The sequence below is a fragment of the Phaeoacremonium minimum genome, assembly GCF_000392275.1.
Source record: "Phaeoacremonium minimum UCRPA7 unplaced genomic scaffold PA7_03_scaffold_224, whole genome shotgun sequence".
NCBI classification, from domain to species: domain Eukaryota; kingdom Fungi; phylum Ascomycota; class Sordariomycetes; order Togniniales; family Togniniaceae; genus Phaeoacremonium; species Phaeoacremonium minimum.
In genome coordinates this window covers 99,914-114,284 of record NW_006921129.1, presented here as the reverse complement: position 1 = coordinate 114,284, position 14,371 = coordinate 99,914, and the positions used below count along the sequence as shown (strand labels likewise).

Below are 14,371 nucleotides of genomic sequence, written 5' to 3'. Positions count from 1 at the left end.
ACCCTGCTCCCCCAACTCAGTGCAGGATCACAGGATACTTTAGCTCTTACATTAGCAACAGCTTGCTTTGCCACGTGGGAATATTATGATAAGGGCTACACTTACTCGCTTCTCTAAGATCTCCGGATCCGTGATCTTGGTGTTCGTCATATGTACCTGACTACCGCTGTAGCCATTCCAGCCGGGACCGGCTCCAACGCCACCAGCAATAGTCTCGCCGTAGCCGAACCCGGGAATGAACTTGCCTGTTGACTTGTCGTATCCACCGCTTCCAAACGACAAGATGTTCATGCACCCGTGACTGGCGCCGGATGCCTGGAAGGCTTTGAACACTACGTCTGTAATCCGTTGAGACGTGCAACCGTTACCTGCACACACGGCAGCATTCGCAGATGGATTCAGCAATGTACCTTCGGGCACAATCACAGTTACAGGTTCAAGGCAACCTGTGAAGATTCGTTTATCAGCAAATGCCTAAAGAAGAGTGACATATGTGTTGTTTCAATTTTACCTTCGTTCAAGGGAATATCCGTGCCAATCAGACAGCGCAGACAGTAGAGAATTGCTGAATATGTGATAGCAATTGGGGCGTTCAGACAGTTGAACGCTTCCAGACCCGTGCCGGTGAAATCAAACACAGCTGTGCCCTCCTCACCGTCGATTGTTATGGATAGGGCAATTGGACTGCCGTCATCCATGTAGTCTACAGCAGTGAGAGGCATCTGGCCTGCATATTTCTTTGCCGTGGCTCGCAGCAAGTCGCGTACGGCAGCTGCGGCAGTGGTCTTCACAGCTCTCATGTAGAATAGCACCGTATCTCGGTCATACTCTTCGAATAGGCCGTGAATAAGGTTGATACCCTTTTGGTTTGCCGCAATTTGTGCCTTTAGATCAGCGATATTGTCGTGAATCCGCCGTGACGGACTACATCCGGGATATGATCCTGGAACATCAAGAAAGTGGTGCGTGACGCCTGCATCGTCAAAGTGGCCTTTAGACACAATTTTCCACTGCTCGAACGCGGCACCCTCCTGATAGAGCTCGACGGAGTCTGATGGCATCGAGCCTGGCGCGATACCGCCGATCTCAGCGTGATGTGCACGAGCAGCCACAAAGAAGTCAATGTATGTGTTGGTCTTATCGAACACTGGAGAGATTAGCGTGATGTCCGGTAGATGCGTTCCGCCCGCAATAGGGTGATTGGTAGCCAAAATGTCGCCCGGATGCAGGTCATCCCGCCAACGGTCCATCGCAATCCTGACGGCTCGTGACATGCTGCCTAGATGAACTGGAACATGGGGTGCGTTGGCCGTCAGCGCGCCGTTGCCATCGAATAGCGCGCATGAGAAGTCTAGCCGCTCCTTGACATTGGTGCTGATGGCAATCTTTTGCAGGGTGCGTCCCATGTCCTCGGCAATGCTCATGAAACGGTTGCCGAACACAGCCAACTGAATGGGGTCTACTCGCTTAGAGTCGACGGACTTTTTGTTGTTAAGTACGAGGTCGATGACTATGTGTCGCGCCAGAACGGTTGCCTTGGAGGAGGGAGCAACTAGAATGGTTTGTGTGCTGTCAATTATCAAAGCTGGCCCCTCAACGATAGATCCAGGGGTAAGGTCACCCAAGAACAAGCTTGGCACTGAATGCCAACCACCCTCAAAGTAGACTTGTCTAAACTGAGTATTGTCGTTATGCACAACTTGCCTCTTTTCCAGTGTCTGCAAGTCTGTGAAGAAAGACCGTTCATCAACACGGTGACCAGATCCGCTTGCGCGCACTCTAACGTCGTCGACAATGACTTTTCTCGTCTCGTTGATGAAGCTGAATTCTCGCATGTGGGTTTTCGTGAAGTTTGATATATAGCCACCTTCATCGCCAGTCTCAGCAATCATGAGCTGACTGTCCGACCCCTGGTAGCGCATGTTGAGGAAGCGTTCGATCTTCACTGCGTCTTCGGCAATCCCCTGCTCCGCTAGCGCGTCACGAGCTTGCTTCTCCAGAGCATCCAGACGCTCTGTGAAAAAGTCTGCAGTAGACTCCTCGTACGCCTTTGATGCGGGCTCTTGCCGCTCTTCGACGACGTCCGCCAAAGCCATACCGTAGGCTGAGAGAATCGAAGAGTACTGATGAATAATCACTCTGGATATCCCTAGAGATTGTGCAATATCGCAAGCATGTTCTAGAGTCTCTGGTTAGCATTTCAACATACGCACGTAATAATTGAGACTTACGGCCACCAGCACCACCAAAGCTAGCAAGGTTATGGGCGGAAGCATCGAATCCACGAGCCTCCGTCAGCGCTCGAATGGGCTTAGACATGTTCACATTAGCAACTTGGAGAAAGCCAAGCGCAACCTCCTCCACCGTCATCTCGGGTCGGCTGCCCGCGATCGACTCATTGATGGTCTTTGTCAACTCAGCGAACTTCTTGCGGGTGATATCTACACCAAGTGCCTCATCTTCGTTCGGGCCAAAGATCTTGGGGAACGTTTCTGGCAACAGCCGACCAAGCAGAAGATTGGCATCAGTGACGGTTAAAGGACCACCCTTTCTGTAACAAGCCGGGCCCGGATGCGCACTAGCTGATTCGGGTCCAACGACAAATACGCCATTCCGGAAGAAGAGAATTGATCCACCGCCCGCGGCAACAGTGTTCACATCCAATTGCGGGCAACTTATGTGCACGCCAGCAGTAACCGAGTTGGTAATATGCTCGTAGGTGCCCCCAAATCGTGAAACATCCGTTGAAGTGCCACCCTACGAAGCAGGAGATAGTATGTTAGTCGAGAAGCAAACCCTAGAGATCGTTGCAGTTGCCTCACCATATCGAACCCGATGACTGGTTTCGGGTCTTTCTCGTCGAAGCTAGTGCGAGCATAGCCGACAACACCGCCAGCGGGCCCCGAAAGAATAGCACGAAGGCCACTGAATTTCCGGTAGTCTACGAGTCCGCCATCAGACTGCATAAATTCGATCCTCGTGTGGCTATCTGAGCCTTCCTTGAATCCTTTCATGAAGCCGTCCAGATACCTTTTCGTCTCAGGCGTGAGATATGCATCTGCTGTAGTGGAGTGCCCGCGGTGAACCAGCTTAATCACGGGCAAGAGATCATGGGACAACGAGATGCTAGTGAAGCCAATAGTTGCCGCGATATCTCCAATCTGGCGTTCGTGTTCTGAAACGAGTGTTAACTACGACCAACCAGGAGGAACAAGACTGATCGTCACCTTGAAAGTTATAACCATGGATCAAGCATACTGCCAGGCTCCTAAAGCCTTCAACATAAAGGGCCTCAAGTTGTGAGGTTACGGAAGCTTTATCTACGTATCTGTGAGCAAATCCTCGTACTTAGCAGGTTTGATAAAATCACTCACCCAACGGCTTTAGTACTCGGACGACCTCTCCTGTCACTCCCAGCTTGACGTCGGCGCCGTTCACAAGTTCGGCAAAGTCCCGCTCCTGGGGATCTTCCGTGTAGGCTTCAAGCGTAACACGCTCATCTACCTCAACCACCTTTTCATACAGTTCACCTGGTTTTCTTACATTAAGGTCGAACAAATTTGGCCTTGACTGATCGCCAATGACCATCAAGTCGCCAAATCCTTTCGTGATCAGCAGGGCACATTTCGAACCTTTCCTTTCCAGTAATGCATTTGTAGCAACAGTTGTGCCCATGCGAATTGATGCAACCTCAGACGTATCCAGTGGCTCCCCGCGAGGTATCTCCGATCCCCTGACCGTAGAGAGAACTCGTCTAATGCCTTCAATGGTGGCATCTGGATAGTGGGCAGGGTCAACAGACAACAATTTGAAATACAGGTCCGGTTTCCCCGGAATGATGGCGAGCACATCAGTGAATGTGCCACCGCGATCTGCTCGAGGTTAGATATCGCATAGCTTTGGCCGTAGATAGCGGTACACACCGATAGCGATCGTTATTCCAGACCCTTTGGACTTCATCTTTGTCTGATTGAATTGGTCTTCTCAACGATGTGATCGGAGTCAATCATACGAGAATCAAGCCACTTCCAGGGGTTAATGAACTGAAGATATACATCTATCAATGTGTGGACATGACCCGGATCTGCAAGTCTGGCTTGCACGAATGAAATGCTCGCTATACCATTTATGAGAGCGCGCTACTGGCAATGCTGAAGTGTGCAGCAGACCGGGCGCTCCAACAGCGGCGAACTGAATGACGGATTCTTAGCGTAGGCTTCATCCGAGGGCCGGCGCATCAACTTGCACTTTGTATTGAACAGCGCTGGTCGGAATCCCCGCATTTCTAGGTAAGCCCCACGGCTCTCTATCTAGTGTAGATAGGCGATGGTTACCGAGTTTTGTGCCTCAGGGAAAGTGCTGGGGAGCAACTCGGCCAAGGGGGCGGCGAGTCATTTGCCGCAAAGCTCCACCCAGACATCTGGTTCGCTAGTCGCTTTCCTGCTGGCGGATCAACTTTCCTGACAAAATTGACGAGGCTAGTGGACGCCTCCAATGATATTGCACTAGTCCTATCATCCCAAATCTCGAAATTCCCCAGATTACAGTTTGTCATCGCATGGGGTATCTATTCCTTCCTTGTAGGCATGGAAGTAGGTCCATACGTCGGTCATATTCTGGACGTTGTATTCCATGGCAATGATAACGCGGAGATAACGCTAATATCACAGCCCAAGGTACCTTAGATTAGTCGCGGGCGCCGGTCAAGGTCACATCGAACGATTCTCTATATATTCATTCGACGTTGATGCCACTGTGCATGGCTAAACATCCGACCTCGTAACTTTCACCCATCTTTGAACACCGATCATCGGACTCAACAGGCAGTTTCCAAGAAGTATGGCTCCCGAGAAGGACATTCACACGATGGACCACGATGTCAATCGAGCCTCATCTCCACAGCCGCACGGCGAAATTGAGGAGGTGAAGAAGAGCGCCGGTCAGCTGGATGCAGCAGCTGAGTATCTGCGTCTTCACCAAGATGAATTCGTCGATATCACCGAGGAAGAGGAGCGCAAGGTTCTCCGCAAGATTGATATTCTGCTGATGCCGATCATGCTTGTGACCATTACATTGGCCGCCGTAGATGTGCGTTCGAATCCAGACCCGATGTGGTAGTAACAATCCCGAGTCTACAAGTGTACTAACAAGGCATAGAAAATTGTCATCTCCAATGCTGCGCTCTATGGCATGCAAACAGATACAGGCCTCAAAGGCCAATTGTACAGTTGGACCGGGTCTATCTTCTACTTTGGTTACCTTGTCAGGTATGTTTGTCTCGAAAAGAGGAGTTCTGGTAATCAATGCCTAATTATACACTTCAGCGAGTATCCTTCCAACTTCCTGCTGCAGAAGCTTCCGGTTGGCAAATTTCTCGGCATATCTTGCATTATCTGGTCCGCCATAGTAACTCTCATGGCGGCGGCACAAAACCCTCCCGGCATTATGGTCCTCCGCTTCTTGATGGGTGCACTGGAAGCACCTTTGTTCCCGTCCTGTTCCATCATTACCGTGATGTGGTACAAGCGATCTGAGCAGCCCATCAGAACGGCCATCTGGTTCTCTGGACTTTCTTCTGTTAGTCCAAAGGCTATCATTCAAGTTTGATCCAACGCTAATCAAATGGCAGCTTGTCACAGGAATCGTGTCCTACGGTATCGGTCACACCAACACTTCCATCGCACCGTGGAGGCTTCTCTTCATCGTACTAGGCGGGTTTACATTCCTGTGGTCCATCTTCATTACGATCATGTTGCCAGATTCTCCTACCAAGAATCGTTTCCTCAATGAACGTGAGAAATACATTGCAATCATGCGCATCAAAGACAATATGACGGGCACAGAGTCAAAGGTCTGTTTCTCAGATGACGATCAGCGAGGAGAGTCTTACTGACCTAATCTTTGACTCTAGGAGTTCAAGTTTTATCAAGTACGCGAAGCTTTGACTGATTGGAAAACATGGCCACTCGTAGTGTTTGCCCTCTGCATTAACATCCCTAATGGGGGCTTGGTGACATTCGCGGCTCAAATTGTGTCAGGTCTTGGTTATAGCAGGCTCACCACAACCCTCCTTGGAATGCCGACAGGAGTTGTAATGACGCTGACTGCTTGGTCACTGGCATATCCTGCATCGAGACTGAAGAATGTTCGATGCATCCTCGCTGCTGTTAGCTGCTTGATTCCATTGACCTGCTGCATTTTGATGATGAGTGCGTAGATCTCTGCTTTCACCCTATTTTCTCATACATAATATCTCTTAGTTTCCTTGGCTCATGAGCATTTTGCTGACCTTTCTTGCGAAAACAGAACTCCCACGTACAAACAAGCACGGCTTACTCGCCTCGTACTACTGCTTCTATTCCTATTGGGCACCATACGTGACCGTCACCTCCCTCCCTTTCGCCAACACCTCAGGCCATACAAAGAAAACCACCGTCAATGCACTGATGTTTATCGCATATTGTGTCGCCAACATCATTGCCCCACAGTTCTTTATCTCCACAGAAGTCCCGGGTTACAGAACGGGATACTCGGCGATCATGGGCTTCCTCTCTGCGGGAATCTGCATGTTGGCTATATACGCTGTGGGCTTAAGGTTCGAGAATGAAAAACGCGACAAAGTCATCGCCGAGAAACGCGCTGCTGGGGTTGACGTTGATGCTGAACGGGAGGCCGAGTCGCTCCTGGACAAGACGGACCGCGAGAAAACCTACTTCCACTACTTGTATTAAGAAGACACTAATAAAGTATCGGAAACGACTTGAAAGAATAGCCAGAAAGATACATTCTCACGATTCATCACTTTGTTAGTTATGTGAAGCATGTTAGATAGAACTTCGAGTGTCAGGTAGCTGCATGTCATATCATTTGTCAAGAAACTAATTGTGCCGTACACTTCAGCCGTTCATTCGTTTCTACAGTATTCCTAGGTAAAGAAGATTGTGTACCTTTGTTTTATTTCTTTTTGTAACTTTTCTTTTAAATAAGTGCTTCTTATCGACTTCTGAGGCAAGTTCGATATCCGAATCCTATGTGCAGTAATGTTTTTCATTACTTGATGGCGTTGGTCGCACAGCTCCCCGTTATCGGATCCCCCAGCCGCCAAGCGCTAATCCTGAACACTGGGGTTCGGTGGGGGCTCCCTAAAACCTAGGCTCGCTAGCCTCATCTAAGCTATTCCCAGCGGATCAACCTGCTCAACTTTTAAAGCCACGCTAGAGGAAAATACATGGATCCAAAGCGATTGTGCCACTGACTTATTAACAGAATATGATACTGTTACATTCAAGCCAGGTCCATGACGAGATAGGAGGCTTGATATTCTTTGATACTAGAACAGTTTTAAAATATTGTGGTTATCGCCAGACTTCCTTTTACCAGCAGGTTGATCTACTCCTTCAGAATTGACTGTAGCTGCCTCGAAACGCCGAGCGTACATAGCATCATGGCTGCATCCAAAGGCAGCCAAAATGCTGCCTCATCCCTTGCTGGGAAATCCATTCTTTTCGTTGGCGGAGGCACGTTTGGAGTCTCTGCAGCCTATCATTTGGCTGACAGGCTTGATCTGGCTGCATCGAAAACAACAATTACCATAGTAGACCGCTTCGAGAGCCCTTCGCCAATCGCAGCATCCACTGATCTCAACAAGATCGTCCGCAGCGACTACTCGGAGCCCATGTACGCTCGACTCGGTGTTGAGGCAATGAATGAGTGGAAGAAGAAAACGGGCATGTTCGCTGGCATGTTCAAGCAAACGGGCTGGTTCCTCGCTGCGCAGAACGTCAGCATTCCGTTTATTGAGACGTCCGTGGCGAATCAGGAAAAACTTGGTATAAAAGGCGTGAAGAAGGTCACGCCGGAAGAAGCCCGCAAAATCAGTCCATCTTTCACGGGGTCTATGGAGGACTGGCAGATATGGTGGAATCCTTGGGCAGGCTGGACTACCAGCGGCGACGCGCTCGCCGCCATGACCACCGCAGCGAAGCAGCTCGGTGTCAAGTATGTCTCTGGGGACGACGGCTGGATCAAGAAGCTCCTGTACGCTCCGGATGGGACATGTATCGGTGCGGAGGCAGCCAGCGGTGCGCGGCACTATGCGGACAAGGTCGTTGTGAGCGCTGGCGCGACATCAGCAAGTCTGCTAGACTTTGAGGGCCAGCTCCAAGCCAAGGGCCACGTGGTGGGCCATATTCAGTTGAGTCCTCAAGAGGCGGAGAAGTATGCGAGCCTCAAGATAGTAGATCATTTTGAGCAGGGCATTCTCTTCCCGCCCAATCGTGATGGCATTATCAAAGTTGCCACAGTCAATTTTGTCACCAACGTTGAGGATCCGGAGAAGCCAGGGCTTAGCCTACCGCGCTTCCGACAGGACAACCCCCGAGACGATGTGCCCAGGAAAATTGAGGGAGAAATTAGGGCGTGGATGCGCGAGTTTGTACCAAGTTTGGCTGACAAGCCCTGGTCAGAGACCAGGATATGCTGGTACGTGTGGCTGCTCCTCCAATAGCATCTTCTGCTTGCCAATGCTAACCGATTTTCAGGGACACGGATACTCAAGACCTTCATTTCCTCATTGACAAGCATCCCAAGCACAAAGGGCTCTATCTTGCTACTGGAGGTTCAGCACATGGCTTCAAATTTCTGCCCATCATTGGCAAGTATGTCGCCGATATGTTAGAGTCAAAGCTGGATCCATCACTTGCAGAAACCTGGGCATGGAGGCCTGGATGGCAACGCAAAAGCCATGGGCCGGATCCTCACCCTTACCCCACACGAGATCTAGCCGAGTTTGAGGATTTCAAGCCGATGAGAGCATCGAAGCTATAGATTCTTAGAGGAGCGAAAGGATTCAATAGTTTGCATTATGTGGCTTAAGAAATTAATGATTATCGGTTGGGGCAATCTGCACGGGTTGCAAAGACAAACCCTGCAGTATAGGTCGCATGCTATCTTGACATGAGCCATAGTTCGTGTTAACCTAAGATGTAGTTTCTACGCCTACAAAATTAGTGGCCGATTGAGATCTAGCATCTTTTCCATTAGGGAGTGCAGTATAATCTAACAACGTTATAATAAGAACGTGTCCATTTGTCCTCTTGAAGAGGCAAGGCAAGGCTATGCAGGTCTTATCTTCATGAATCGAGTTTCTCTTCCTTCTGTCTCAAAGACCAGTGGTTTCCCGTACAGTTTAAAATACAGCTATCATACGCTTCACAGCATCAAGTAATCCTATGTTTTGCTAAGTCAAGTGTTAGTTACGCTAAACCAGATATCTTATTCGTAATGATACAGCCCAAGTTACAGCAAACGATATCGCAATCCGAAAGACGACTATAGATCGAGCTGCTATCCGTGGGAGATAACATAATCCCCTTTGGCCCATGCTATAGGGAGCCATGGTTGTCTTGGGCAGCCGGTATCAACTTCTAGAGGCCGTACCCCGCTTGATTTGGGGCAAAGTCCAGTCTAGCCTGGACATGAGACGCATACAGGCTGAGCCAAGACAGCCTATTAGAACCTTGCATCGGGTGCGCCTATATTCCCCGTGGGGTAGGTTTTAGTGAAAAGGACCGCCAAGACAATGGCTTGAAATGAGGTTGGTGGTCTGCTTCGGCAAATATAACATCTTGAGGAGTATGCATCGTTCGGTCGTAGTATGTAAACTACCTGCTTGCTACTCCAACTTGGAGACCTGTACCTTCAATGGAACTTGGAGAAGGTAGTAATTGGTCTAACCCCTCATGATGGCCTTAGATCCTAGTAAAGACACTATTCGAGCCCATTGGCGGTGTTTTGCTGCTTGTGGCGTCGTTGTCTTGTCACCCTTCCAATATGGAGTTGATTTTGGATTGATCGGAGGCTTACAGGCAATGCGCGGCTTCCTCGAGGTAAGTGGCCTCAGTTAATGCTTTGAAAGGAATCTAAACTTTGTGTGTTTGAACATAGATTTATGGATACCCAGCACCGCAAACTCCGTTAGGATGGAATATTACCCCGACAAGGCAACAACTCATCTCATCCCTAATGACTCTTGGAGCGTTCATCAGCTCTGGATTAGCTGGTTTTGCTGCTACTAAGCTGGGGCGGAGAACATGTCTCTGGCTCGCCTGTATATTATGCTGCGTCTCAAATATCATAATGATGGCTACAGAGAACATTGGAGCGTTATATGCCGGGCGTCTCCTCATCGGACTTGCCAACGGATACTTCATGACGTTTTCACAGCTCTACATTCAGGAGAGTAGCCCCGCCAAGTATCGCGGTCTATTTCTTTCGGTCTTCCAGTTCTGCACATCATTTGTAAGTGCGAGGCTCTCATCATGTGAACGAATTTGTGTTGATAGGGGCGCATGTAGGGTACCTTAATTGGTACAATCATTGACTGGGCAACGGCAAAAAGACCCGACAAGTCTGCCTACCTGATACCTCTGGGGATTGTCTTCGTCGTGCCATTATTCTTATCCATTGCAATGATATTCATACCTGAATCACCTCGATGGTTGATCTTGCAAGGCCGAGTTGACGAGGGCCGCAAATCTTTACAGTGGCTGAGACCTAAGGGAACAGATGTCCATGATGAGATGTCAGACATTCAGGCGGCGATAGAGAGAGAAAAGGAGCTTGGTAGCAGCGTAGGGATACTTGACATGTTTAGGAATCCCATAGACCGGCGGCGTACTACTCTTGCTGTCTGCTCTGTCACACTTCAGGCAGCGTCCGGTTCTATGTTCATCATTGGTCAGTCCCCTAGACCCAGGTCTAAGACCTTGCTAATGAAGATGGATATAGCATACAAGGCGTATTTCTTCACAATGGCTCAGGTCCACGACCCATTCGCAATGACCAATGTGCTCAGTATGGCTGGTCTTATCGCTATCATCATCAATTCCCTCATTGTCGTTCGATTCGGCCGGCGAAGAGTTCTGCTATTGTCTGGCCTTATTGTCTGTGGTTTTCTGCAACTGATTATCGCTGTCGTATTTGACAAGAAAGGGAGGACGGATACGACGGGCAAAATCCTTGTCGCCCTTTCGTGTCTTTATCTAATGAGCTATAATGTAAGAAGATGCACGAACATCAGACTACTTGCATGCTAACACGAGAGTTCAGGGCATGATTGCCACCTATGCCTGGCTGTCCGGTGGAGAGATCCCATCCCAGCGTCTCCGCAGCTATACATTCGGCCTAGCAGCAGCCGTCGGCTTTCTTGGAGCATGGCTCACCACCTTTACGGCGCCATATTTCATTAACCCTGCATCATTGAACTGGGGCCCCAAGTACGGCTATATTTGGTTTCCATCGTGTGCAATCGCGGCACTATGGGTGTTCTTCTTCCTGCCGGAGGTCAAGGGCCGGACTTTAGAAGAAATTGACGAGATGGTAAGCATGGCTCTCGCTATATATTCTCAGGGGTGTAGGTGCTAACGTTTCATGTTTCTCAGTTCCAAGCGAAGCTACCAGCGCGCAAGTTCCGGAAATACAAGTGTATCGGCCGAGCACGTCTAGATGACAAACAGAGAAAAAGTCTGGACACACAGGTGTGGGAGAACGAGAAGGCAGTAGCTGAGACCGAAGCCACTCTTGGATAAGGCTCTGACGAACAAGACGTCGAGGGCTCAAGTTGGGCGTGGATGGGATGCTGAGATCGACAGCACCTAAGGCATGTGCCGCAGACCATCATAGTTGTTGTAAACAGAGTTGCATTGATTTTGAATCATCTGGTTCGCAACAATTTCCCCACAGCCAATTCTCGTACAGAGGAACAACTCATACAAGTAGATAGGTAATTTGCCATTACCTATGAGATGCAAAGTGCAGTTCTTGCCGAACGAAGAAAAGGCTCTCATAATATTTTAGTACAAGGTGTCTACTGCTACCTATGGATCACGTCCACCTCTGGTACTCGATTTTAAACACCCAGCAAAATTTGCCTCCTGTGACTATCTCTTCCGTCACCTTGATCACCACATGGCCATTACTGGCAAAGTCCCATTGCACTTCCTTCTCGCCCTCCATCCCCACAGCAGTAATTCTATCACCCTTGACAATCGGTAATTTCGAGCGAATTACCAGCCCGCCAATTTCAGGTTCTTCCAAACTCAGTATATAGAACGCGTCATTTGTCTGCGTAAATCGCAGGTTATCCTCTTCGGGTGTAATTGACCAGTATGTGGTATTGAACACGGCTTCCCCGTGTGCTTTGATCCACGTTCCAGCCTCACGCAAGTTGTCAACTTCTCTTTGGACGATTGTGCCATCTGATCGAGGTCCGATATCTAACAAAAAATTGCCATTCTTACTTACCATGTCAACCAAGTTATGGACTAAGGTGCTAGCATTCATGTACTCTGTCTCGGCTGTGGCACGATTGTAACCGTACGAATATGGATCCATTCCCTGGTTGCTCTCCCACTTGCGACGTTGCACAGTACTGAAAGTGGCGTATTCGGGAGTATCAAAATCGGCAGCCCACGGGCTTCCACAACGATCGTTGATTGTAACTTGCCGCCCTTGAGATCTAGCCCAGTTGAACCAGCGTGCTGCGAACCGTGCGGTGTCATTAGCTGCCCCGGCATCACACCACATGATGTCTGTATTGTAGTTGTACGCCAGTGCCTCCATCTGTGGCACCATTAGATCTTCGATGAAGTCACCTATGGGGAGGCGACCGGTATATGGCTCTTCAAGTCCCGTGTAGGGGTTGCGGGCGATGATTCCTGGGTGCGAGGTCGAAGTGACTCTGTCGAATTGCGTAAAGCCGTACTTTCCCCAGTCTGGGTTAAACCACTCGGGAATGCTGAAATATGTACCACGGCGCAATTGAGGTTGATATGTTGCTGCAGCCTCGAACAGCTCGCCAAGAATGTCACGCTTGGGTCCATAGTGCAACGAAGAGCGATTCGTTGCGGAGCCAGTATCGAAGTTGGCAAACCCATCATGGTGCTTTGTGGTGAAGACAAAGTATTGGGCACCAGCATCAGCGAACAAATCGACCCAGGCTTTGGGATCAAACGCAGATGCAGTATAGTTCTGGAAAAAGTCATCATAATCAAGATCGGGTCCGAATGTGCGCAGTCTATAAGCATTGAACCCGCACTTGTCTGCAGCAGCAGCTTCGTTGATTCGTGTTGAATACCACCAAAACCACTCCGCATAACATTCCGTTGGTGTTGAGTTCCCCCAGCCAGGAACCGAGTACGGCCCCCAATGGATGAAGATGCCAAATTTTGAGTCGTCATACCATTGCGGGACTTCATGTTGCACGAGGCTGGTCGAGTCGGCCGTGAAATTATGTAGTCCAATAGATATGTTTTCGAAATGTGTCTCTTTCTTGTGCTTTCCAACCTGCATGACTGCTGTCACATTGCCATCGTATGATCCTTGTACGGCCACATTCACGCGCTTTTGGTCACCTGGACACAGTCTTTTCACCACAGTGGGCTCGATTGTTGTCACACCTGGCGCCTCTATAGATGCCAGCAAACCAGATACACAGGTGGGCCCAGCGTTATTGACGATCAGTTCTATGACTTGGTTCTCATCCTCTACCCATTTTTGGGTCGGACGCAATGACTGAATGTGGACATTCGGGCCCTTGTAGAGTGACATAGCGAAAAGGTGTAGTCTTCCGGTGGTCGAATTAGTTGTGTTGGGCAACACGATGGACTCGAGTACTTTGGTGTTATCTAGCACTGTTGTGTACTCGTAAATGTGTGACGCATTATGGTTGGTGTCATTGTGAGTGAAGAAATACGGGAAGGTAATCTCGCCTCGACGAATGGCAAGGAACCACCAGAATGCATGGGCACGAGCTTCAGCAGTTGTACTAGTGCCATCAGTATATTGTAGGGTTAGATTCCCGGAGACTGTAGTAGAGCGCACGTCGGAAACGATGAGCACTGATGCCGAAAAATACTGATCCTTGGGCACGGGAATTTGCTGTGCTTCGCAAATTACATTATCTGCGGTGGCATTGGGATGGTATCCTGGAAAGATGTACTCTATGCCAGTATGGGTAGACGTGTATATCCCATCTTTGCCCACGGTGTCTGCCGGATAAGACTGGCCGAGTACATCGAGAGATGCTTCACCAGGCTTGCTTCCGAATGCCTTGTTGTTGAAAAAGTCATCCAAAGGGACCGGGATGGACTTTAGATTGGTTAGTGATTGTCGATAACAGGCTCGAATCAATAAAAAGATCTTACTTGACCACCTGTCGGACATCTTGCAGTTGTCCCAGACAATGAGGACAACACCGCCCAGAACAAGAGCAAAAAGGCCTTCATGAAACCTGTGTCTTCCAAATCACTCCGTAAAGGGAAACTCTGGCTAATGAGCCACATACTTTCTTCAGCAGAGCTCGCATCGTAAC

General features: G+C 49.3%; 5 protein-coding genes across 5 annotated transcripts; 3 read left to right on the top strand and 2 right to left on the bottom strand.

Moving 5' to 3' along the window:
* Positions 1-16: 16 nt before the first annotated feature.
* UCRPA7_3118 (putative 5-oxoprolinase protein) lies at positions 17-3,960 on the bottom strand (the record flags this gene model as incomplete). The annotated part of the gene is made up of 8 exons (XM_007915676.1): positions 17-37; positions 106-338; positions 411-446; positions 512-2,139; positions 2,210-2,757; positions 2,823-3,175; positions 3,375-3,872; positions 3,924-3,960. 8 exons carry the CDS (start codon positions 3,958-3,960, stop codon positions 17-19), a joined length of 3,354 nt encoding a protein of 1,117 aa, XP_007913867.1.
* A 906-nt stretch (positions 3,961-4,866) lies between these two features.
* UCRPA7_3117 (putative allantoate permease protein) lies at positions 4,867-6,731 on the top strand (the record flags this gene model as incomplete). Its single annotated transcript, XM_007915681.1, has 6 exons — positions 4,867-5,088; positions 5,158-5,267; positions 5,325-5,577; positions 5,630-5,851; positions 5,912-5,929; positions 6,261-6,731. 6 exons carry the CDS (start codon positions 4,867-4,869, stop codon positions 6,729-6,731), a joined length of 1,296 nt encoding a protein of 431 aa, XP_007913872.1.
* A 713-nt stretch (positions 6,732-7,444) lies between these two features.
* UCRPA7_3116 (putative fructosyl amino acid oxidase protein) lies at positions 7,445-8,826 on the top strand (the record flags this gene model as incomplete). Its single annotated transcript, XM_007915673.1, has 2 exons — positions 7,445-8,481; positions 8,541-8,826. 2 exons carry the CDS (start codon positions 7,445-7,447, stop codon positions 8,824-8,826), a joined length of 1,323 nt encoding a protein of 440 aa, XP_007913864.1.
* Positions 8,827-10,724: 1,898 nt separating this feature from the next.
* Positions 10,725-11,588, top strand: UCRPA7_3115 (putative general alpha-glucoside permease protein; the record flags this gene model as incomplete). The annotated part of the gene is made up of 4 exons (XM_007915670.1): positions 10,725-10,737; positions 10,789-11,057; positions 11,110-11,379; positions 11,442-11,588. The coding sequence occupies 4 exons, from the start codon at positions 10,725-10,727 to the stop codon at positions 11,586-11,588; spliced, it is 699 nt and encodes a 232-aa protein (XP_007913861.1).
* Positions 11,589-11,883: 295 nt separating this feature from the next.
* On the bottom strand, positions 11,884-13,256 carry UCRPA7_3114 (putative tissue alpha-l-fucosidase protein; the record flags this gene model as incomplete). The annotated part of the gene is made up of 2 exons (XM_007915674.1): positions 11,884-13,112; positions 13,241-13,256. 2 exons carry the CDS (start codon positions 13,254-13,256, stop codon positions 11,884-11,886), a joined length of 1,245 nt encoding a protein of 414 aa, XP_007913865.1.
* Positions 13,257-14,371: the final 1,115 nt, after the last annotated feature.